The sequence below is a fragment of the Eubalaena glacialis genome, chromosome 2 (genome assembly GCF_028564815.1).
Source record: "Eubalaena glacialis isolate mEubGla1 chromosome 2, mEubGla1.1.hap2.+ XY, whole genome shotgun sequence".
Taxonomy (NCBI): Eukaryota; Metazoa; Chordata; class Mammalia; order Artiodactyla; family Balaenidae; genus Eubalaena; species Eubalaena glacialis.
Genome location: NC_083717.1, coordinates 129,544,704 through 129,568,087, shown reverse-complemented (window position 1 = coordinate 129,568,087; position 23,384 = coordinate 129,544,704). Strand labels below are relative to the sequence as shown.

Below are 23,384 nucleotides of genomic sequence, written 5' to 3'. Positions count from 1 at the left end.
AACTCAAACTTCATATTGCCAAAAATATCAAGCTGTTACAATCTGTAGATAATTGCAATATAATTCTTACCAATTCATTGCTGAACAAGACATTAATTTCCCATAACTTTTAGTCAAAAATAAGTCATATTTTTAAGAATATTTTAAAGACACAGGGACTAAAACTTTACTCATAATACCACAAGGTGCTAAAAAATAACTCATGTAACTTTTTTTTTTTTAAACCAAAAGCATCAAATAATGTTGGATTCGAGTTTGCTCATTGTAACAAATCAAATCTAGTAACTGGCATATTACAGATTTGAAGTAGCTTTGTGTCTCTCAATTTATAAATCAGAAATTGGAAATACGAAAGGACGTTGTAATGTGGGAGGGTCCTACGTAATGAAGGTCATTATAACTCCTGGCTCCAGAGCTATACAATCTAATATCCTCTCTGGTGGTTCTATGATATGCCCATGCATTACAGTTCTTGTTGACAGTCTGTTGCCTTGGAAATATTTCATTATTTCAGTTTTTCCATTTGTAGACCCTTGGCCTTGTGATATGAAGGCCATCCTATTTCATATTTTCGATTATCATTTAAGCAATCTTGTGGAGCTATTTATATATAAGCAAGTGTTAGACAACGCACATCATCATTTATCACTCTGTGTTTAAGCTTACACTGTAGGAAGAAATACCTCCAAAAAAGTCTCCACCACCACCTTTACTTTTTAAACCAAAAACCCTGTGCAAATGGAATATGCTTTGCAAACCAGCATGGGCATATCGCATGCCTGACACTTCTGTCTGTCTAATTTTCTTGGTTATACGTTCACATAGTGGAAACACTCTGTGGTAGTGCTATATAATGTTGCAGCCTATTGGAGTTTTTTTTTGGTTTTTGGTTTTTGTTTTGTTTAAATGCACAAGGTTTTCAACTTGTTCTTTCAGGCTCCAAAGAGACACTTTCTGTGTGTATGAGTCAGAGAAATTTAAGGAATACTAAATAATAACGTAAGACATTATCAAGAAAAAGCTTCTCTTTCCAAAACTTACTCTGTAAACATTATTAGAAGAAAATGACTTTTGTACTGTATTATTAAACTCAGGTCAGATATGTCATAAATAAACAACAAGACAATTCAAAAGATATATTTTTTCAAGTTTTTGATTACTGGTATATTTGAAAAGCAGTAAAGAATAGTGTCCATGAATGCCTTTATGAAATCAATGATTTGGAAACCATTTTTTAAGTAAAAGGGAGGAGATCACTTAAAGCATGTCCACAGAAAGCCATCTTTTATAAACATATTTGTGTTCAACCATTACAGAGAAATCACACTACTAACCAGCAAGTTCAGGTACAAAGTGCACATAAAGGTAAAATGACTACTTAGCTGAAGCAAGTAACTATGAAAAACACCCCCTCCTGAACCAACCATCTGACTTCCCATTTCTCATTACAAACCCAAATCAACTAACATGTGTAATGTTTACACTTAAAGTGTTAAGAACATTTAAAACCCTAATAACAAAGTGAACCCTCGGGGCATAAAACAACTGTTTGGATAACAGGCCAAGTTTGTGGTTATTACTGTTTGAAAACATTTAGTTTTATAACTCCTTCCTTCCTTTCCTCTATATCGCTCCTTCTGACCCTACCTCCTTAGTACTACTCCCTCTCCCTACAGGTTAAACCTTCTCAGATCCAACCTTTAAAATGACAGCATCCGAGCTGAACAAGAAGATGCTATTAAAGGGCATTAAATTAAATACAGTATATATCCTCCTACAACTTCAATCAGAATTTCAGACCAAGTGTTATTTAGTTCAGCTCTCAAGTGGAGCGGAATAACAAATCGCGCACTTTGATTTACCTTCTTCGAATGCCAAATGGAGACAGGTGATAAAGAACGCGCTCATGCACAGGCTATGAAGTTTCCTCTAGAAATTAATTCTATCTTCAAGATTCCCATCTCAGAGAAATTCCCAAAATGGCACACAAATAGGCCTCTGCTAGAGAGATTACTGGGGCCATCCCAGTAAATACACTTACTACCAGCAGAACTGGGGATGAAGGAGGCAAAGAGGAAGGAAAGAACGGAGGAAATCAATTACAAACTTCTCATTTCAAAAAGTATTCATCACCATGTTAAATAAGAAGTAATTATTAAAAGCCTTGCACGATGCTCTGAAACATAATTTTTCTACCTACGAGAGTAAAGTACTTAATATGTGAATTCTCATAAAACACTAAGACTGAATGTTCGTTTTAGCTTTGAGTTGTCAGATAGTTAATGCTACCCACTTTTAACATCTTTAAAAACTGGACTGTGTATGATTTACTCTCAGGTACATGATTTATATAGAAATTAGCTAGAGTTTAGAATGAGTCACTTAAGTACCTACTTAAAATTATTTCCTTAATCCTGACAATTCTGCGGTCCCTACTGTATGGAGGAAACCAGCAACAGTGCAACTGAAGCTTTTTAAAGGAATAGCTTGTTTAATAATATCTCCCTACCGCCTCTTGATGTAAACTATAGGTTAAATGCTATGTTGTACCAAAAATAAAACTGCCCACGTAATAATAATTAAGTCTTGCTACTGCGGACTGCCCTCATCTTCTTTTCAAGTTCACTTAAGCCTGTGAGGAAAGTAAACATCGCTGCTTGGGGGCGGGGGTGGGGGGGGACAGGGGGTGCATATATCTAACCGCATTTGTTCTCCTCACGATTCAATGGGTAACATTTCATACTTCCTACTGAGCATTTTCTCCTCGGAGACAGAGAGAGATATTCACTTTGCTCAAACCAATATGCTATATGCAATTAATGTCATTAACGCTGCCAATTAATAGCAAATAGGATTCCAAACAAAGTAGGCTGGGTGGACAGCAGGAGGGAAAACCACGTGGGGCGGAGGGGTGCTTAGTTACTCCGAAATCTAACAATGCCATCCACGTAGGACGGTTAAGGAAATTTTGAATACAAACTCCCTTTCCCTTTGGCTTTGGTTTAACTAACTTCAAACAGACATGCTCGGCTGAGCTCCTTGCCTGGATAGGCAATTCTCACCAGGAACTTTTTTAAACACAGATCCCCAAACAGTAACTAACGGGGCAGAGATGCTCCAACTGTTGGCACATTTTGGATCTCGCTATTGGCTTGCTGATTTGGATTGGAGGGTTTTCTTCCTTCTTTTCCTTATTTTCTCTGGGGGGCAAGGGAGTGGAGAGGAGGGCAGGAGAGGAGAACAGAGGGCAAAGCAGGAGACCCACAAGTTGCCGAGGCTGGGGGCGCAGCCTGGGCGGCAGGGAGGCGGCGGCCGCGCGCCTCTCTCTCCGCCCGGCCCGGCCTAGCTGCTCCGCGCGGAGACAGCCCCTCGGCGACACCGTCCGGGCCTGGCGCGAGCTCCGCGCTCCCCGCCCCCGGCCTCCTCCTCCTCCTCCTCCTCTCTTCTCCTCCTCCCCCTTCTTGCCTGTCTTCCCTCCCCCTCCCCAGCCTCATTCCTTCCTAGAGAGCAGCTGCCAAGGGACCTGCGGCGGCCCCGGGGATCCCCCGGCCCCCCCACCCGCTCCGCTGCCCCCAGTCACACAGCAGCCCCTTCTTTTCTGTTTGTTTCTCTTTCTTTTTCTTTTTTGCTTTTTCATTCTCTCTTTCTTTTTTTTTTTTTTTTTCTTTTTTTTTCTGTCAGCGAGTCACTCCATTCGCCGAGCCGAGGAGGTGCGACCGCTCGGAGAGCCTGGTGCCGCCGCCGCTGCCGCAGCCACCGCGGGCGGACAATGCGCGCGGGGACCGCGAGCGAGCGCGGAGCCGCCAGCCCGCCGACCAGGTCCCCGCGGGCTCGCGGCCCAGGAGGCGGGCTGCGGAGCGGGCCCCGCCACCTTGGCGGCGGCGGCGGAGGCGGCGGCGGCGGCGGCGGCGGCGGCAGCAGCCGCCCCGGCGGCAGGTTCAATAAACAGAAAAGTGTTACCGTTCTCGCCTGGAAGGATCCTGCTGAAAGCTGGGCTTGGTGGGCGCCATCTTCCTGCTATTTTTTTTCCTCTCTTACTTTTTGCCTCTCTCCCCCCTCCTGGGGCGGGGGGCGTGGGGAGGGCGGGGGGGTGTGCGTGTGCGTGGGGTGGCGGGAGTGAGTGCGGGCGTGCGCGGCGCTCAGCTGCGGCCAGGCGGGCGGCGGCCGTGGCCTTGGCCGTGGCGGCGGCGGCGGCGGCGGCGGCGGCCGTGCTGCTGAGGCGGGGAGGCTACGGAAAAGTAGTGGGGCCGGAGCCTCGCCGGCGGCCGGCCGTCCCCTCGCGCCGCCGGTGCCTCTCGCCGCAGGTCGCCGCCTCCTCCGCCGCTTGCGCCTTCTCCTCCCCCTGCTCTCCGGGAGCCGCCGCCGTCCATGCGCCGCAGAGCCCCCGCGGCCCGGGCCGCTCCGGCTCCCGAGACATGCCCAGCGCGGAGACAGGCGACCGGCGGCGGCGGAGGAGGAGGGGGAGGCGGCGGCGCGGGGGGGGGAGGCGGCCGCGCGGCCCCGCGGGCAGCCAGGCCCAGGGCCCCGCCGCCTCCGGGTTCTCGCCTCGCGCGCCGCCACACACCCCGCAATCACCCCACCACCGCCACCCAGAGCTGGCCCGGTGGCAGGTGGGGCACACACCCTCCCGGCGGGGGGCGGGGGGGACCTAGGCCGGGAGGGGCGGGGACGGGGAGGACGCGCAGGGGGTTCCCAGCTTGACCGCTGTGAAAGTATTTCTGGGCATTTTCCAGCTGCTTTGCTCCAGAGCGCTCTCTCGCACGCAGACACACACCCCCCCCTTTCTCTCTCTCTCTCTCTCTCTCTCCCCCCCTCTCTCCCTCCGTCTCTCTCCCTCCGTCTCTCTCCCTCCGTGTCTCTCTCTCTCTCTCCCTCTCTCCCCCCGTGTCTCTCTCTCTCTCCCTCTCTCTCCCCCCTCCCCCTCTCCCTCCGTCTCTCTCCCTCCGTGTCTCTCTCTCTCTCCCTCTCTCTCCCTCCGTCTCTCTCTCTCTCTCTCTCTCCCCTCCCTCCCTCCGTCTCTCTCCCTCTTTCTCCCTCTTTCTCCCTCCGTGTCTCTCTCCCTCTCTCTCTCTCTCTCTCTCTCTGTCTCTCTCTCTGTCTCTCTCTCTCTCGCGTTCGGGGACTGGGAAGCTCCGCTGCCGGCGCAACAACGCCACTCAGTTGCAGTTTCGAACACTTCCCTTCTCTCGAGTATCCCGGCCAGGAGGAAAGAAACAGAGAGAGGAACTGGGAGGCCACGGGAGCGGGCTTCACAGGACGGCGTCCGGGGCGCGCCTCCGGGGACAGCGCGTGGGGGTGTGCGGGCGGAGCGGCCCCGAGGGCCCCGTGAGCGGGTGCAGCGGCGGCACAGGCACCTTGTGGCTCGGGCGCTCTCAGCAGCGTTGCAAAGCCGGAGCAGCTGCATTATTCACGCACATGCAAGTCTGCAAACCCCGGGGTTCACAAGTGAATCCCCAGGAGTTTAAACGCAGTTAGATAAAACGCTTCTCTCGACTTGGCTCCTAGGACCTGGGACCCGACCGGACTGCGGGCCTCGGGGATCCAGCCCAGCTGCCTCCTTATTTTACAGCTCAGCGAGGCCTAGGGAAAGGGCCACTCAGTGCAGGGCCAGTGCTGGAATTCTATTGCCTGAGTAGCCCCTGGTCAGAGCGTTTTCTCCACTAAACCGCTCTGCCGGGTGTGGGCAGCTTTTTAGGCAGAGACTTGGGTCAGTCATGTGTCACCCAGGAAAGTAGGAAGGACTCTTAAAGCATTCCCACTTTGAATAAATGAAAGAGCCAGACGGAAAACATCAATCCTATGAGAGGCTTTGCATTTTACTTTAAACTTAAGAAAAAAATAGACCTGCAAAGGGGTCCCATTCAGTTCTACCATTCCAGTACACTGGGGCTAAGAGTTAGAAACTTGGAAAACATAAGTGTTTTTCGTGACAGATGTGTTTAATCTGCATGATGGTGTTTGAGTTCTCTTTGGAGTACACTCTACAGGTAGGAGAAGATGAGAGTGATTGAAAAATGAAGTGGAGAGTGTTGAGTACAAGATAGACAGGGGCTGGAAGGGAGGGGAAAAAGTTGTCTGCTGGAAGTTTTGGCTCCAGGACGGCCAGCTTAGGGCATTTCTACCCAAAGATGACAAATGAGAGAAGCTTGTGTTCTTCCAACAGGCCACTCTTTGCTTGAAAACCCCCCACCACTGTCAGTCCCTCATCAGACTCCCCAAAATAAGTTAATGCAAAAACAAATTTTGGGGGGGGAAATGATGTCGCCATTCACTCGAACAGACAGATCCAGGTCTTGAGGTGGAAACTAAGTCTGCCCTTCACACCCCCTTCAGCCTAACAAGTAGATGGCCCACATTCCCAATAAAATTCCAGAGGACAGGGGACTTGTGACTCAGACCCTGCCAATAATCCTCTTGCCCCACATGACTCGCTCCCCTGTCCCCAAATTAACTAAAATTAAACGCAGTAACAGGTGTCATCATATCTGAGTAACGAAACCAAGAGCTACATTTTTCACAGCTAGCACCTTCTCTTCTGTCAATATGACAGAACATGAAAAGAGAAGGGAACAATACATCCCAACGGCTAGAGTTTAGAGTTGATTATTTTTAAAGCTTTAGTCTTTAGAACTGCAGTGGGATTCAGACTTGATAAAGTGGCCCAAATTCAAAGATGAAGGTGGAAGCATCGGTACAGCTTTCGGCGTTTGAGTGCGGGACCATGGAGGATTACCCCTGCGTGCTCCTGACTTGCAGGGAAATTGGCCTTGGCAAGATCTTTATGATGAAAGACACCAACACTCAGAGAGTAAACATAAAGCCTGAAATTTCATGACCACCTCTTATGCCCAATTCATATCTTAAGGATTAGTTGAAGTTCCCTGGAGGTCCCTGAAATCATCCAAAGGCCATCTGACATTTCTGACCCTTGACTCCCTACTTCAGAGACCACACTATTGTGACTATTGCCTGCACTTCCTAGTTAAAGTGATCACTGGATTCTATTGTCATTTAAATGTTTTATAAGTGACAAAAAAAAAAAACACAAACCATAAAACCATACCTGAACCATGAAAAGGAAAAATCTAATTCTTTCCTGGTCCTTTATGTTTGAAAGATTCCCAGATCTTTTGTATTAAAGGTTCTTGTAATCACTGAAGTAAAACAAGACTAAAATAATTTAAATAAAAAATCTCTTTGACAAGGAATAGCCTCTTTTTGACTTATTTTCAAGACTCTTTTTTTAAACTTCTGACAGTACTCAGAGCATATAATGAAGTCTTCTACAGAATATCTGCAATACTGGGCATCAACTTGGAAAACATTCAGTGTGTTATGCAAAACCTGCTCTGGTTGCTGAGCCACTGGTTAGAAGGCACAAAATATGGCAGTGATAGATTATCTTAACCTTTTCAGTTTAAACACTGTTGGTTCAAATCAAAGGTTCTCAAATCAATGAAGTTTGAAATACAAGGTAAGAATAGGAGCTGTTATTTGAATTATGCATTGTGTATATTTTAAGTTAAATGCCATTGGCAAAGCTCTCAGATGTTTAATCGTATGCAATCTGGGAAACACAAATATTTAATTTCACACTTTCATGTGTTCTTTTTTTCCTCCCATCTTCTATAAAACTGAGCCCCACAAATGGGAAGCTTACCTTTCATACTACATTGTTAGTTTTTCTCAGCACATTTTTGTGGATTACATTTTTGATAAAATCTTGCAGCATCGCAAGTTGTCCTTAAGGAAAAACTTCAGGGTTCTAGGGCTGTTGGTGGTGGTGGTAATTTTTTTCCCCTTTCCTTCCTAACTGAATCAAAGAATGTTTACTATTTCAATGTCACAACCATATTTATTTTAATCCATAAATGTTTGGAGGAAATGCAAACAATAAATACTTTAAAACTTCCTTCTTCCCACCTAACCTAACTTTGTAAAATTTGCTTCCTAACTTGCATCTCTGAATCTTACGCATTTGCATTATAATACGTTTAAGATGAATACTTAACAGCGCCGAGAAGACTCGGATTTCATGCTGTATTTCCCTGTAGTAACAGGTGACATGATAACACTATTATGTAGAATTGCAAGTGTACGGCTACACGTGAAAACTGTTCCCATTCTGTTTGGAAACAAATGATCAATCAGCCTCAGGTGATCAATTGCCCCCCTGGCCGCCAGTCAGCGCGGGTCCGCACCCGGCAGAAGCATTGAGAAAATTCCGCTGAAAGGGACGAGGATCCCAAACTTTGCAAAACACCTTGTTCTGCGCCTCAGACTTCGCTGTAACTCCTTGGCTACGCGGGGCTGAGACTCTAGATTTGGGGCCAGGCAGAAGGCAAAGGTTGATTTGACTTCGCCAGTATACTGGAGTGCCTTTCAATCCGAATTGTGAATTATTTTTTCCTGTCTTATCTGTAGAACGAGGGGCAAGCAAAGTGAGCCCTGGCGATGTGCATGTGTGTTGTAACGCATAAAACAGGAGGCAAAGTGAGTCCCACCCCAGCACCCCGGAGCGGGGGGACACTATCCCAGCCCAGGCGGGACTACTCACCGCTGCTGGTAGGAGGTGATGCCCTGGACGTTCTGCGGGGTGCCGTTGGCCGCGGCGCCGGCCCTCCCCATGCCCGCGCCGGCCGGCACCCCCGCGGCCGCCCCGCCGGCTGCCGCGGCCGTCACCTGCACGCTGAAATCCGGAAAGATTCGGATCATCGCCGCGGCTTCGGCCCCCGGGCGCGGCGGCTCTGGGCTCGGGCTGGCGGGGGCTCGGGCTGGGGCTCGGGCAGCGGCGGCAGCAGCAGCAGCGCGAGCAGCGGCGGCGGCAGCAGCGGAGCCAGGCACTAGCCTGCAATCCCATTAGTGAGCCGCGGCCACTGTGCGCGGCGGAGAGGCGCTTTGATGTGCGCGCAGCGGCCTGGGGCGGGGGGGGGGGGCCGCAAACGCAAGGAGGAGGTGCGGGGGGGCGTACGAGGGACTTGCAAACAGCAAAACGTGTCAGGGTGGGTCCTTTTTTCCCTTTTGGGGGGCGGTGGTGCTCCCCCCTCTTTCCAGGATGTTGCTCTCACTGGCTGCTCCGACTGCGCTGCGCGAGCCCAGCTGAGGGAAGAAGGGGAGGGGGTGGCGGAGGAAGGATGCACCGGGAGGCTTAGAGAGGACTTGGCCGGTGCAAGGGGATGACGGACAGCGGAGGGTGCCTTTCTTTCCCGCCCCCTCAACACAAACACGCACACACACACCGCGCACTTCCGACTCGAAGTGTAAGACAGGCGCGCTCTCTCCCCTCTTTTCTCTAGAGAAATAACCACCATCCAAGCAGGCTCGCGCCTCCCGCGGCTCCCTGTAACCTGGACTCCAGCCCGCGTGTGCAGGAATGGGGGCGCAGAACCTCCCCTCCGGGCCGGGACCCCTCTCTGCCCGTCTTCTGTACACTAGGCAGCGCGGGGGTTGCCAACCGCAAGTTGGACTACTGGAGAACTTGATGCTTATCGAGGAGGGATGGTGTGCAAAGGAGGAGGGGGGGGGGAGGCGCTTTTGTGCAATGGAGAGTTTGTTCCCTTTATAAGAAGGGACTCTCCTAGCTTCTGGTGGGCTGGCATGTTGGTCTTGGACAAACTTGTGAGGTGGGGACTGCAGGTCCAGCTGGAGGGATTCGGGTGTGCCCCTGATGACCCATCTCTATACGCCCCTTTCGAACGATGAAACGAATAAATTAGCAGCCACAACTGGGGCGAACTCTGCAAATTCCAACCACCAGGGAAACAAAAAGAGAAAACACGTGCATTTATTTCCTCGTGTCTTCCAGTTACTTCTCCACATTGTTACATCGGTGTTTCTTTAGGGGATGAGGAGGGATGCTGTGGTTTGGGCGCGCCCTTTTACTGACAACTTGCACTTCTTCTAGCCTGCATAATGGGTGGGGCCAATGGGAGCGAATGATTACCCCTACCCCCTGCCCAGGACCCCCAGTGGCCCCACTTCCTCCCTCTTTCTTCCGGGTGGCGACACTGGACCTGAGTTGCCGGGAGGACGGTGCAGCCCTTACGCGACGCGGGGCTCGGGCTCCCCTCCTCTTGCGCGCCACCGCCCCCAACAAGCTTGGCTGGTGCTCCTGTTGGTTTCCCCATATCGTTCTCTCGTCTCTTCCTCTCCCCGCGCGCAGAGGCCCGGGCCTGGCAGCTGGAGGACAACTGGCCGCCGCGCCCGCCGCGCGAAACCAACTTGGGCTCGGCGGAGCGTGGTGGCCGCGGCCGCGCCGCCCGACCCTCTGCCAATAGCGCGTCGCCGGGCGAGGCACCTGCTTAACCCTTTGAGCCTGGGGCGCAGCCGGCCGCTGGGACCCAGAGGGGCAGGGCCGATTGGCCAGAAGTTGCCGAGGACGAGAGCGGTAGAGACTGCCCAGCCCCGCGTCCCCGCACAAGGTCTGGGGGCCAGACGCCTACCCTCGCCGCAGACCTGGGCGTCCCCTTCCACCCTCGTGGCTCCCGGAAAACAGCCAAGCCGCACAAAGGCCGGTCCGCGCCCCGGCGGCGTCCCGCTCTGGCTGAGCAACCTCTGCGCTCCCCTAACCCGAGTCAGTTTCCGGAGAAGCCGCCCGCGCCCGGCAGCCGCAGGGAGCCAGAGGGAGGGAGCCCCAGCTCTGGCTGGCCGGGCCCACGGCGCAGCTGCGTTTCCATTTTCCTCTCAAAGAAAATGCTTTGGACGGCAGATAATACCAGGAGATATGAAACTGCTTCGTCCCCCACATGTTGCACGTAAAAAGAATCGTAATGAGCATCTGTGGCATGTGCTAGGGATCCCACGAGTTAGTTGAAGATCTAACTGAGGTCCTGACTGCCTCCTTCCTAGGAAGGGGTCTTTTTCTAGTTCAAAGGCATTTCATTAAGAGATATTAATACTTGTTCAGTGGCCAAACGCAAAGTCACTGAACCGGCGAGGGTAGGGTGTGTTGAGAGGGTAGGGGCACATGGGTAGGTGGAAAGCCACCGTGGAGGGATCAGGTCACAGACGTAGCCAGGCCAGGCCTTGCAGTTTGACTCGGGTCTCAGAGCTCTCCCCTCCCCACCTCTCATCCTCAGGGCTGAGTCTGAAGAGATCTCAAATACCACCTCTTGGCTCTGCGCAAGCTTTCCTGTAGAAAGAAATGGGAGTTTGTGCTAATTATAGCCAGGTCAGGAATATTCTAGGGGGTGGGAAAAGTTCTCCTTCTCTGACTGCATAGGTCAAGGCCAGCAGTACTGTAGGCCACAGGAAGCCCAGTTAACGGCTGACCAATGAGGCTTAAAATGAACATATATGCAGACAGTGGATTTCTATAAAATAGCACGTCTGAATTATTGGCCCGTTGTGGGCTGGTGCCTGTGCCTGGCATTTGATATCTAGGTCAACCAGTTGGTGGAGGTTTCCGGCAAGTGGCTGCTTCTTCCATGTGTACTTTGACTCCGATATGTAATGCCATGTTTCAGGTTAGATCTGGTGGATCCAGAGGCAGTCCCTCATGTGCTAAATTATGCCAGAGGTGGATAAAATGCTCTTTGGCCAAAAAAAAGCAGGATTTTTAGAAAATTATTTTTCCTTTTAGAGTATTTTCTGCACAATCCACGAGTTACATTTATAGACAGTATCACTCTTCTTCTTTAACTGTTTTAATATTGATTCTATGAAAAAAACAGCTATTATATTTTATTGACTACTTACTTTACAGACTAGTTGGTCTGGAAATATGTGATCCTGCTTCTCTTCTCTTTTGGAGGGCAAGTTTTTCTTGGAAGCCCAAAGGGCAAACCTATCCCACTCGAAAGAAGATGTGAGATCTGCTGTTAGACATTTGAAACTAGATATGCTTAAGCTACTTCAATTATACTTGACACTATTAAAATAGAGTTTAATGACCACATTCAACTTCAAAGTTCCAAGATTTCAACTGTCTATATTTAAGAGAATTAATAGGGCTCCTCCCCTCCAGAAACTTTCTTTTCTAAAATAGAAATAAACAGACTACTTAAAGAAGACTTGCACAGTAGGTTACCTTAGAATGTATGTGATAAGTCTGTTTCAGTATTTTGTCTTTACATGTAAAAATTTGGAAGTTTGGTTTGCATGCATGACAGACAAATTCCTTATTGCATCTTCTTATCTCCATGTTCATTAAGGACCTTAAGCAAAATATAAGTTTATTCCTTCATTAGTAATTCAGATTTCATTACTCTACTCTTTCACTTAAAATCTTTACATGCTGGCAGCCGTTTTGAAATATTTTTAAAGTTGCTTTGGCATTCATCCAACCAAAAGGGCTCCAGTTAACATTAAACTGTATATTTTCTCATTGTATATCCTTCTCCCCCCACCTAAAATCTACATATTAGGTTATGTAGAGATATAGAAAAGGATTTTATGATGTCTTAACTCTGAAAACATACATACGATACACACACAGCCACCACAATATATATTTACATCTTTATCCTTGTTGTCATTGTACAACTGTGCCTTTTGCTCATACGATATAAATATCTATTCTCTGGAAATTCATTTCCATTGACTTAGAGTTAAATGGTTTGACTTTGAATTTTCATGATTGGCTGTCAGAAGCTGCCTATGACAGGTAGGAGAGAGGAGCTACAAAGCTTTATTGTAACTAATTTTTGCTTTACTTTGGTCACGTGTTTAAGAGGAAAATAAAATAGTACACAGAGATCAGAATAAGATAAAGCAAAACAAAATAAACAGAATGAAAATACTATATGTAATGAATAAGGTAAGAAATGCTTTACTCTGAAAAGTTGAGTGTTTTATTGAAGGGATCATGCTTCAATGAGAGGGTTTTTTTTTCCATTAAAAAAAACCCATGTGAGGACTTCCCTGGTGGCACAGTGGTTAAGAATCCGCCTGCCAATGCAGGGGACATGGGTTTGATCACTGGTCCGGGAAGATCCCACATGCCACGGAGCAACTAAGCCCGTGCGCCACAACTACTGAGCCTGTGCTCTAGAGCCCACGAGCCACAACTACTGAGCCTGTGCTCTAGAGCCGGCGAGCCACAACTACTGAGCCCACGTGCCACAGCTACTAAAGCCCACGCACTCTAGAGCCCGTGCTCCTCAACAAGAGAAGCCACCACAATGAGAAGCCCGCGCACTGCAACGAAGAGTAGCCCCAGCTCGCTGCAACTAGAGAAAGCCCACGTGCAGCAATGAAGACCCAACACAGCGCCCCCCCCCAAAAAAAAACCATGTGAGATAATTTACAATAATCTGAGAGAGGAGTCTTCATTGTAGGAAAAGCCATGAGCTAAAATTAAGGTCCCTCCACATCATGGGAAGTAGATTTTACATTCTGTAGAGGGGTTTAATATTTGATTTAAACAATTTTCCATCTTTGCTCCTCAATCCAAATTGAATTCAAGCTCTTACTGCTAACTTTGCCATGCGATTAATATGTCCCCTAGTCCATTCAAAAGCAAAACTACAATGTCAGGGGAGAAAAAAATGACGTGAACTTCACAATAATGTCTTTCTCAATATTCCAGAAGAGAAACTAAGGAATTAAGAGAGAATACCTAATAAATCATTATTTATAATATATGTATGTCCATTTATAATATATAAGGAGAGTACTGAGGATTTTTTCATATTACTACTACCTATATCAAATACTGAATATCTCAAGCTATTATGCTAAACTAATTCTCAGAGGACTTTATAAATATATAGCTAGAAACAGAAGAGGTTTAGTTAAAAGAGAAGAAAATCCTTTAGCTATTTTCTAAAATCAGCAGCAGGCAGTAGGAGAGGAGGAATTGTTTAAAAAAAAAAATTAGTGAGTGGGGAAGGGTCTCAGATCCATACGGTTTTTATTTTTTTTAGTTAAAATATTCACACATCGTGGTAATATTATTCCAAAGCATGTGCAAATCAATAGAATCTAACTAAAGCTAAACTTAGACGTACATGCAAAAAAACTAAATTGTCTCAACATATTTAAAAGACTAATTTGTCTTTAAACAACAATCTCAAAAATTGCTCTTGCCTATTTTTTCATGATAGAGAATTTGATTTTGGGGTTGAAATATCTCTAAATTTTAGGAGACAATTTTAAATCTACCTGTGATGATAAAGGAGTCCCAAAATGTTGGTTCCAGTTTGCTTCTCCTATGACTGTCAGCATAATTAGAACTTGAAAAGACCCACTAAGATGTGAGTTGTGACTTGCACCTCAGATCCAGCAGCCCATGCTACTTTTTGTTTCAGTGAAAATTATACCTAGTGCTAACTGGAAATTTTATTTCTGTTTGGCTGGATTCCTCCAAGTAGGCATACTTAAATAGCCAATGGACTCTTTTCTTCACTTAATTTTCTTATTAATTGTAAAATTATTAATTCAGTGCATGCTTGATTGACGGAGTGACATTGCTTTGGGCTGATTTTTTTCAAAATGAAAACAACCATACTAGATGAGTTTTTACTTGAATTTTTCATTTTCAGTAGGATGGGATATTTTATAAACCTAATCACATAGCAAATCAAATGGTTTTATTACACTCCATGCTGTGTCAAACATTCTGTTTTTATTAAACTGTTTTGTCTTTTCACCTAGAGGAGTGATTCTCAAACTTTAGCATGCATCAGATCACAAGAAGGGCTTATTAAAGCACAAATTTCTGAGTCTTACCTTTACAAGATCTTATTCAGTAGGTCTGGGGTGGGGCTAATAATGTGCATTTCTAACAAATTGCTAGATGATACTGATGCCATTTGTCCAGGCACCATATTTGAGAACCACTGACCTGCAGTGTTTAAGACAGAGGGTTGAGTTGGGAGGTCTAGATTCAGATCCCAACTTTGCTACACACTGATTGAGTGGTCAAGGGCAAGTTCTTTAAGCTCTCTCAGCTTCCACAACCTAACCTGGTATTAATTCAGGTCAGCAAAAATGGATTTGCCCTGCCTGATGGGGATTCGGGCACAGTTCCTTCCTTCAGGAAGTCAAGGGTTTATAAGCAGAAGTAAATATATAAAGAAATTGCAATTGCAATTATTGCAATTGCAATAAAGTCTCCTAAGGGCAACAACAGATTTACATAAAAAGTACAAAAGTGGCATGGGGGGTTGGGGTTTGAACCAGATGAGAAGAGAAATGAGATGTGGTCAGGAGTTTTGGGGTAAGAATCATGCACTCTGGGTTTGACTACAGTTCTACCATTTACAAGCTGGGTGACTTAAAGCAATTTGTTTATTTTCACCAAGCCTCTGTTCCTTTCTTTGTAAAACTAGCAATATATGTAGTTCTCCAAGGATTGTTGTAGGGTTTAAGTGATATAAAGTGTGTAAAGTACTTAGTACAGTGCCTGACTCATGTTAATTACTCAACAAAAGGTAGTCATCACCATGAGGACGGTCTCTTAAGTTCTCTCCCAAGTTCTCTTCCTTGGAGATGGGAAAGGTCTCGATGGTTACCCAGATAAGTTATGAAATATTTACATGCTCTATTTACGAATGCTGACAAGTCTAAAGTTATTTATTTTAAATTCTACAACAATACACCTGCAGTTCTAAGTGACTAACTTTGTTGATCAAAGTCAAGAAAGACACCAGATAAAATTACTGCAAGTGTTTCCTGAAGTCCAGTGCACTTTTCTAGAGGCTTGAAGTTCAGCTTTACACAAAGGGCAGTAAACTTCTGACATTAATCATATGCAAGATGTGTAGGACCTAGAGATTATCATACTAAGTGAAGTAAGTCAGACAGACAAAGACAAATATCATATGATATCACATATGTGGATTCTAAAAAATGATACAAATGAACTTAATTACGAAACAGCAACAGACGCACAGACTTAGAAAACAAACTTATGGTTACCAAAGGGGAAAGGTGTTAGGGGATGGAAAAATTAGGAGGTTGGGATTAACATAAACACACTACTATATATAAAATAGATAAGCAGCAAGGACCTACTGTATAGCACAGGGAACTCTACTCAATACTCTATAATAACTTATATAGGAAAAGAATATGAAAAAGAAGAGAGGTATGTATATGTATAACTGAGTAACTTTACTGTACACCTGAAACTAACACAACATTGTAAATCAACTATACTCCATTATAAAATTTAAAAAAATATTTATAAAGAAAACTGAAAAAAAAGGTGTGCAATGCAGTATCCTACCCATCATCATTGTTACAAGAAATATATCTGGTTGGTATTGTTATCAACCTTCATATTATAAATAAACAATCTTTGATTAAAGAAAATTAAATATAGTAAAGATTTTTAAATAGATATGTAGAGGCATAAAATAAAATAGTGGATAACAGATCCACTATTGTATTGGTTATTACTGGAAACAAATATATGTGTTTTATTTCCAATCTTTTGAAGTTAATGAAGGTAAGGATAACTGTAATCTTTTACCAGAGTATTCCTTGGCACAATGATTCACAAACATTTTTGTCTCAAGTCTCCTTTAACTCTTAAACATTTGGAGGCCATTCAAAGAGCTTTGGGTTATGTACATCACATCTATCAATATTTAATGTAGTCAAAATTAACATATATATGCAAAAATTTCTTATTAGTTCATTTTAAAAATAATAAACTCATTACATGTTAACATAATAACACTTTTTATTTTAAACACTATTTTTTAAACTATTTTAACACTATTTTTTCCAAACAAATAAGAAATAGTGATATTGTTTTATATTTTTTTGTTTTCTTTAATATCTGGCTTAATAGAAGACAACAAGATTCCCATATCTTTTCTGCATTCAGTCTGTTACAATAAGTTGGGTTTTTTTGTTTGTTTTGTTTTTTAGGATGCACTCTTTATTTATTTATTTATTTATTATTTATGGCTGTGTTGGGTCTTCGTTTCTGTGCGAGGGCTTTCTTTAGTTGCGGCAAGTGGGGGTCACTCTTCATCGCGGTGCGCGGGCCTCTCACTATCGCGGCCTCTCTTGCTGCGGAGCACAGGCTCCAGACGCGCAGGCTCAGTAGTTGTGGCTCACGGGCCTAGTTGCTCCGTGGCATGTGGGATCTTCCCAGACCAGGGCTCGAACCCGTGTTCCCTGCATTAGCAGGCAGATTCTCAACCACTGCGCCACCAGGGAAGCCCCCAATAAGTTGTTTTGGTGAAGAAAATCTAGGTTCACATAGATACAAGGTTAGAAAAGAGTTAAGTTAAATTTTAATAGCCTTTACATATAACTGTAGATATTTTCCTTTGCTGTTATTACACCAACACTCGTAAGTAGTAGTTTCTTAAAAGTTAGCTGTAATGTGGAATCTGGAATCATATTAAGAAAGTTTTCACGGCTTCCCTGGCGGCGCAGTGGTTGAGAATCTGCCTGCCAGTGCAGGGGACACGGGTTCGAGCCCTGGTCTGGGAAGATCCCACATGCCGCGGAGCAACTGGACCCGTGAGCCACAATTACTGAGTCTGCGCGTCTGGAGCCTGTGCTCCGCAACAAGAGAGGCTGCGATAGTGAGAGGCCCGTGCTCCGCTATGAAGAGTGGCCCCCGCTTGCCACAACTAGAGAAAGCCCTCGCACAGAAACGAAGACCCAACACAGCCATAAATAAATAAATTTAAAAAAACAAATACTTTAAAAAAAAAAAAAAAAGAAAGTTTTCACACTCTAATCATTGAAGTCCATTGGCCTGTAGATTTTTTTGTCCATACATGGCTTTATATCATATGCAATGATAATTTTTAAAACATTAACTAACTGGATTATGCAGATCTTCGAAAGGTTAACACATTTTATTATACAATATCAGTAAAAATCACATTTGCTAGTATCTCTACCACTCTGTTCAGTAAAGTCTCTACATACTGGGAAGCTGTCAAGCTCACAATGGCAGGTACAAGTTTCCTAAAATTCTAATTTTCGCTTGGAATCTCAAATATTATTATTGGTAGCTAAATACTGTCAGTTGGATCTTCAAAGTGACAGACACACTTTATTCATTTTCAAGAAAATGTCTGTCAAATACTCACATCTGAATATCCATAGTTTGTCAGTTATTCTTTCAAATAGTGTTCCATGAAAAAAGTGGCTAGTTCAGCTTGCAACGAAAACAATGGCACGAGTATTTTTTTTGAGATACTTATAGATATGTAGCAAAAATGCTTTATGAGTACTTCCCATTTCACCACAAAGGATATTTAAAGATATGTGTTCAAGGGTCCAGATGTAATAAAGTTAATAATTCTTACTGCTTCATCAAGGATATTCTCAAATGAACCTGGCAGCTTTTTACTGTGAATGTGTGGCAGGGGAGAATACAGTGACTACTAGTGTAGTTTGGTGCTACTGCCTTGATTCATGCTGATGCCCGAGCAGTTTTACTCACCATTGCTTTTGTACCATCAGCATCCAAAGTGAAACATCCACAATGAAAAAGGCAAATAATGTTTTAATATTATTATATTATTAGCATTACTATAGTATATTAAAATAGTTTTGACTTCATGGACACCCTGAAAACATCCTCAACCCACACTTTGAGAACTGCTGTCTTAAGAGTATGTGTCTAAGTTATTATTATGACCAATAAGTAAGAGGAAAAGTTTAAACATCCTTTTCACTGTATTTTTTTAAAGAGTGAAAATACACTTTGCAATTATGTGTTAGTTTGCTATCAAATCATGAATAGATTATTACGAATGTTGTACTTGGGATTTTGATTTCATGTAGAACTCAGAAATAGATACTTTGTTTTCTTATATTGTTATCCAGGAAGTGGGTATAGCTTCTAACAAAGCAATTCCAGCACTTAATGTTGAAGATCTGGGACCAGAAACTTAATTTTCCCTCTGTTCTCCAAGAAAAAGATGGGAATACAGAAATCAGAATGATACTTCAGAAGGCTGGAAAGATGAAACTCAGAAGGAGCTAGATTAAGTTCCATAGCAGAAAGAGGTTTTCCATTGTTCAGAACCTGAAGAGGGCCACCTCTGGAGGTGCTGAGCCTCCCTAACTTGGAACAAAATGACTACCCTCTAGAAATTCAGATAAAGAGCTGGAGTCAGTGACCTTTAAGTTCATAGTCTATGTAGACATAATATTTAATCATATTATCTCTATTACATAAGCAAAATACCATAACACCATTTTCAAAGAAGTGTTGTACAATCTTTCTAACACAGCTTCACAGGCAACCACAAATATTTTCTATATCATTTATCATTATTCTTAGGCTGGAGGATTTTAAAATCTTGTTCAAAATGGAAAAACAAACTGAGTTATTGTGCAAAGCACCTTCAGTGTCTCAAAACCCACAAACCACAAGAAAAAGGGAAAGATCTGTAATTTAAGCATTTACACTAATTAATTTCGTGTAAGTACCCTGGACAGCTGCTCAAGACGCAGACCAAATAGAAGGAGAGTAACAATCTTTTGAAGTTAAATCACTACTTGTTATTAGTATTCATAATCAAAGGCATATCTCAAAGAGATGATAAACTACTGAAGAATTAATCATTTATGCAATTTAAAATAATCTGGCTCAAGAATTATATCTCAACTGTGAGATACATATTTGATGGAAGTTGTAGAAGAAGAAGCTTCTTGGCTGACTTATTTACAGAGACAGCTTTTCAGTGTTTTTGTCTCAGGGGAATCAAGAAAGGATGGGTATCAGAGAAATGTCATCCATGTATCTTTGCACAAAGATACCAACATAACTCTGTTTTAATTTTACTTATTTTGACTGAGAAATGATCCCTCTTAAAAAGTGATTTGTGTGGTCATAGTCAAAGAAAACTATAAACTTGAGGAAGATTCATTGAGAATTATAAGTTATTATATATGAGGGGAAATCTAAACCAAATTTCAAAGTTTTGCCAATCTTATTTTGTTTTATTTTGGAGAATGATAAGAAGCATTTTCACTTGGAAAGTGCCTTGATGTCAAAGATCTTGGTTTATTATGACTTTTTACATTTTATTAATTTTTATTTTTGGCTGCATTGGGTCTTTGTTGCTGCGCGCGGGCTTTCTCTAGTTGCCACCAGTGGGGACTTCTCTTCGTTACAGTGTGCGGGCTTCTCATTGCGGTGGCTTCTCTTGATGCGGAGCACAGGCTCTAGGCGCGCGGGCTCAGTAGTTGTGGCATGCAGGCTCAGTAGCACAGGCTCAGTAGTTTTGGCGCACGGGCTTAGTTGCTCCACGGCATGTGGGATCTTCATGGACCAAGGCTCGAACCTGTGTCCCCTGCATTGGCAGGCAGATTCTTAACCACTGCGCCACCAAGGAAGTCCCTATTATGACTTTTTATTTTTAACTTTTTCTAAAAAGAAATTTTGAACTCACCAAAGTAAAATATACCGTATATGAAATCACTTCAGCTTTGTGTAACAACAACCCAAATTAATAACTGCTGAGATAAAATAGGAGTTTATTTCTCTCTCGTGTAAATGTTTGGGATATACGAGTAAAATGTGATCACATTTTTTCTTTTTTTTTTTAAAGGAAGAAGACAAATTTTTTGGAATTTCAGTGCAATAAGAAATCTTGTATTGTGAGGTGTAATTTTAAACGTATATATAACATAGAACTAAACCCAGTGAAACCTGCAGATATTATTTATTCAGTACTAATGTGGTCAAGTATTGTTCCTTTGACCCATATTCAGAATATGAGGGAGAAGTATCAAGAATCAAGATTGCTTATAGTGGGAAAATGGACTCTAGGAAACCTCAACCACCACTTTCACTGAAGGAAAGGCTGCAGGCATTCAGCAGTTTGAGAATGAGAGATCCTTCTGTTGGTGATCTTGGGTGACTTAACATTTTCAATCTGGTTCTGCAGAGACAAGTTATATCCATAGAATAACTTGCTCCCTCAACCATTCTCTACCAAAGACTCTCTTACCTTCAACTTGAGCTTCTTTTAAACTTGTAACTCCAGGTTTCTTTTCAAGCACATTTCAATATTACATGCACTGTTGTTACCATTTGAAAATTATAGAGAAGCTCAGATATTTTAATAATAGTTTAGGAAACTCCTATTCTACATTGTATGTTAGGGGTCAGGAAAGGGAAAACTTGAAATCCAGTGCCTGGATTTTATCCTGGCCAGGGACTTGAGGCAAATTACTTAGCCTCTCAGGGAAGAGTTCCTTTCATTCATTTCCTTTTAATGATGCATGGATTTATTTCAACAAATACTCCTTGAACACCTATTATATGCCAAGTACTCTTTTAAGCAGAAGGGCTACAGCAGAACCTAAAACAAAGCCACTGCTCATGTGGAGGTTTCACTATAGGTAAGAGGAGATAGCAATGAACTAACATCTGTAAAAGTCAGAAACGACAACTTAATAGGGTTGTTATAAGGATGAAATAAAGTAAGCAATATAAAGTGTTTAGCCTAGTACTGACATGCAAACACAATTCTAGGTGGAAGCTATTATTGATGGTGTTACATGGGTTTGGGAATAGTATGAATCAAAAAAATTTAGTTTGCATTAATAGTCTAAAATAACATACCTAGTCTGCATGGAAGGAGTTATTCCTATTTTGAAAACAAACAAACAAAAAAAGCCTGTAATATCTAATGGAAAATAATCCCACATTAAAATAATTTGTACCTCTCTTCTCTTATTTCTCTGATTTTTCAGGGTAGAATACATGTATTTTAAAGTACCCACAAATAATTAGTGGTGTTAAAATGGGTAAACAAATGAAAATTAAAAATTGATGTTTCTTGGTCATCTGTTAGCAGTCAGGTACTATGTTAGGCATTTTATACATACTCTCTTCTTTAAACCTTATAACAACCCTAAAAAGTACATATTATTAGCCCCACATTAATAGATGGAAAAACTTCATTAATTGTAACAGACTCCAGTAAATACTTGGAACAACTAAAGAAAAAGAAAAATAAAGACAACTAAAATAGCTTATATTTTTTAGCGGCGTTATTGTTTTACAAGTATATATTATTGGCTGTATATATTTTTCACGTAAGAAACAAAGGAATGAAATACCATCAATCAGATTGAGAAGATAACTGACAGTTTTTATAATTTAATAATTAATTGTCCTAAAATAAATCAGAATATTTTTTACTTCCCCTTCTAAGTTCATTCAGTAATGATATAAAATGGTCATAACACTCTAGTTCAATTAGGAATGCTCATAGAAATTTTAGGGATTTTTTTTCCTATTGGGTAATGATAGCAATGGTATAGATCAACGGTTCTCAATGTATGGTCCCCAGACCAGCAGCATCATCATGGGAACCTGTTAGAAATGCAAATTTTTGATTCTCACCTATTGAATAAAAAATTCTGAGAGTGGGACCTATGCCCTCCAGGTGACTATGATGTCCTAAAAGTTTGAGGACCACTGGCATGGTTAATTATTGGTAACCAATAAACAATATTACAGATCATTATAAAGCTATCTTTTTCTGAGGCAAAAGTCTCTCTCCTTAGCATAAAAAATTTATTTCATTTGTTTCTTTATGTGAAAATAGAAAACAAAGCATTCCTTTAAAGACTCAGCAGTTCCAAACATTTCCCAAAAATCACCATTTTGGGGGCTGTACAGATAGTGAAACTTGAGCAAATATTTCAAAGGCAAACCAAAGTCTAATTTCCTTTCTAAGTTCTTCTACTTCTAATAGACTAGGGAATATATTGCAAAGACTCAAGATCCTGAAAGTACGGAAGAGAAAACCAAAAGAAAGAGTGAATACAGAGCCCTCACAAACGCGCTTTAGAGGCTTACTATCCTACCTGGAGAGCAGGAAGGAGCAGGTCCTATTCAAAATGTAGGAGGTCGGAGAGTGGGATTGGTTTGTTAAAGCTGTCACGGAGATTAGAGCTTCCCAAAGCTCCTGTCCTAACATCAAGTCAATTTCTTGCTAAACTCCTTCTCATTTTAAATGGGAAAAAGATTAGACTGTTGAGTGCTTGGGGAAAAATATAAAACTGGCTGGTAGGCAAGCTTTCCTTTTTAAAAGAAAAATTCTCGCAGCCTTCTGAACTCAAAGATAGCTTAATAAAAGTTACGGAGAAGACTAAACTCAGTGGGGGAAGAATAAGAGGGTAAGAAAAAGGAAACCAGATCCTTTCTAAGATCAGTGTTCCTTAAATATCAGTGAAATAAAACATCTTCAAAGTTCTTCCAGAGGTACTGCTGAGATGGAAAAGACCATCAAATAATTCCAAATAAGTTTGGAGACTTTACCTCAAGAATAGCATGCAAAACACATGATATAAGAATGGAAAACTATGCTTGGCATTCAAAGTATTCATATTTCTCACATGTACACATGCCCTCCTGTGGTATGGATGCCCTCCTCACCATCTAATCAAAAACTCCTTCGACAGAGACCTGTTGCAGGATATAACAGGAATGTAGCAAA

General features: G+C 43.1%; 1 protein-coding gene across 1 annotated transcript in view; it reads right to left on the bottom strand.

Moving 5' to 3' along the window:
* NPAS3 (neuronal PAS domain protein 3) overlaps positions 1 to 4,056 on the bottom strand; it is an 852,979-nt gene extending 848,923 nt beyond the window's left edge. The window contains exon 1 of the mRNA XM_061182429.1: positions 3,961 to 4,056. Coding sequence (XP_061038412.1) covers positions 3,961 to 4,010 — 50 coding nt within the window. The 5' untranslated portion in view covers positions 4,011 to 4,056. The remainder of the gene's footprint in view (positions 1 to 3,960) is intronic.
* Positions 4,057 to 23,384: the final 19,328 nt, after the last annotated feature.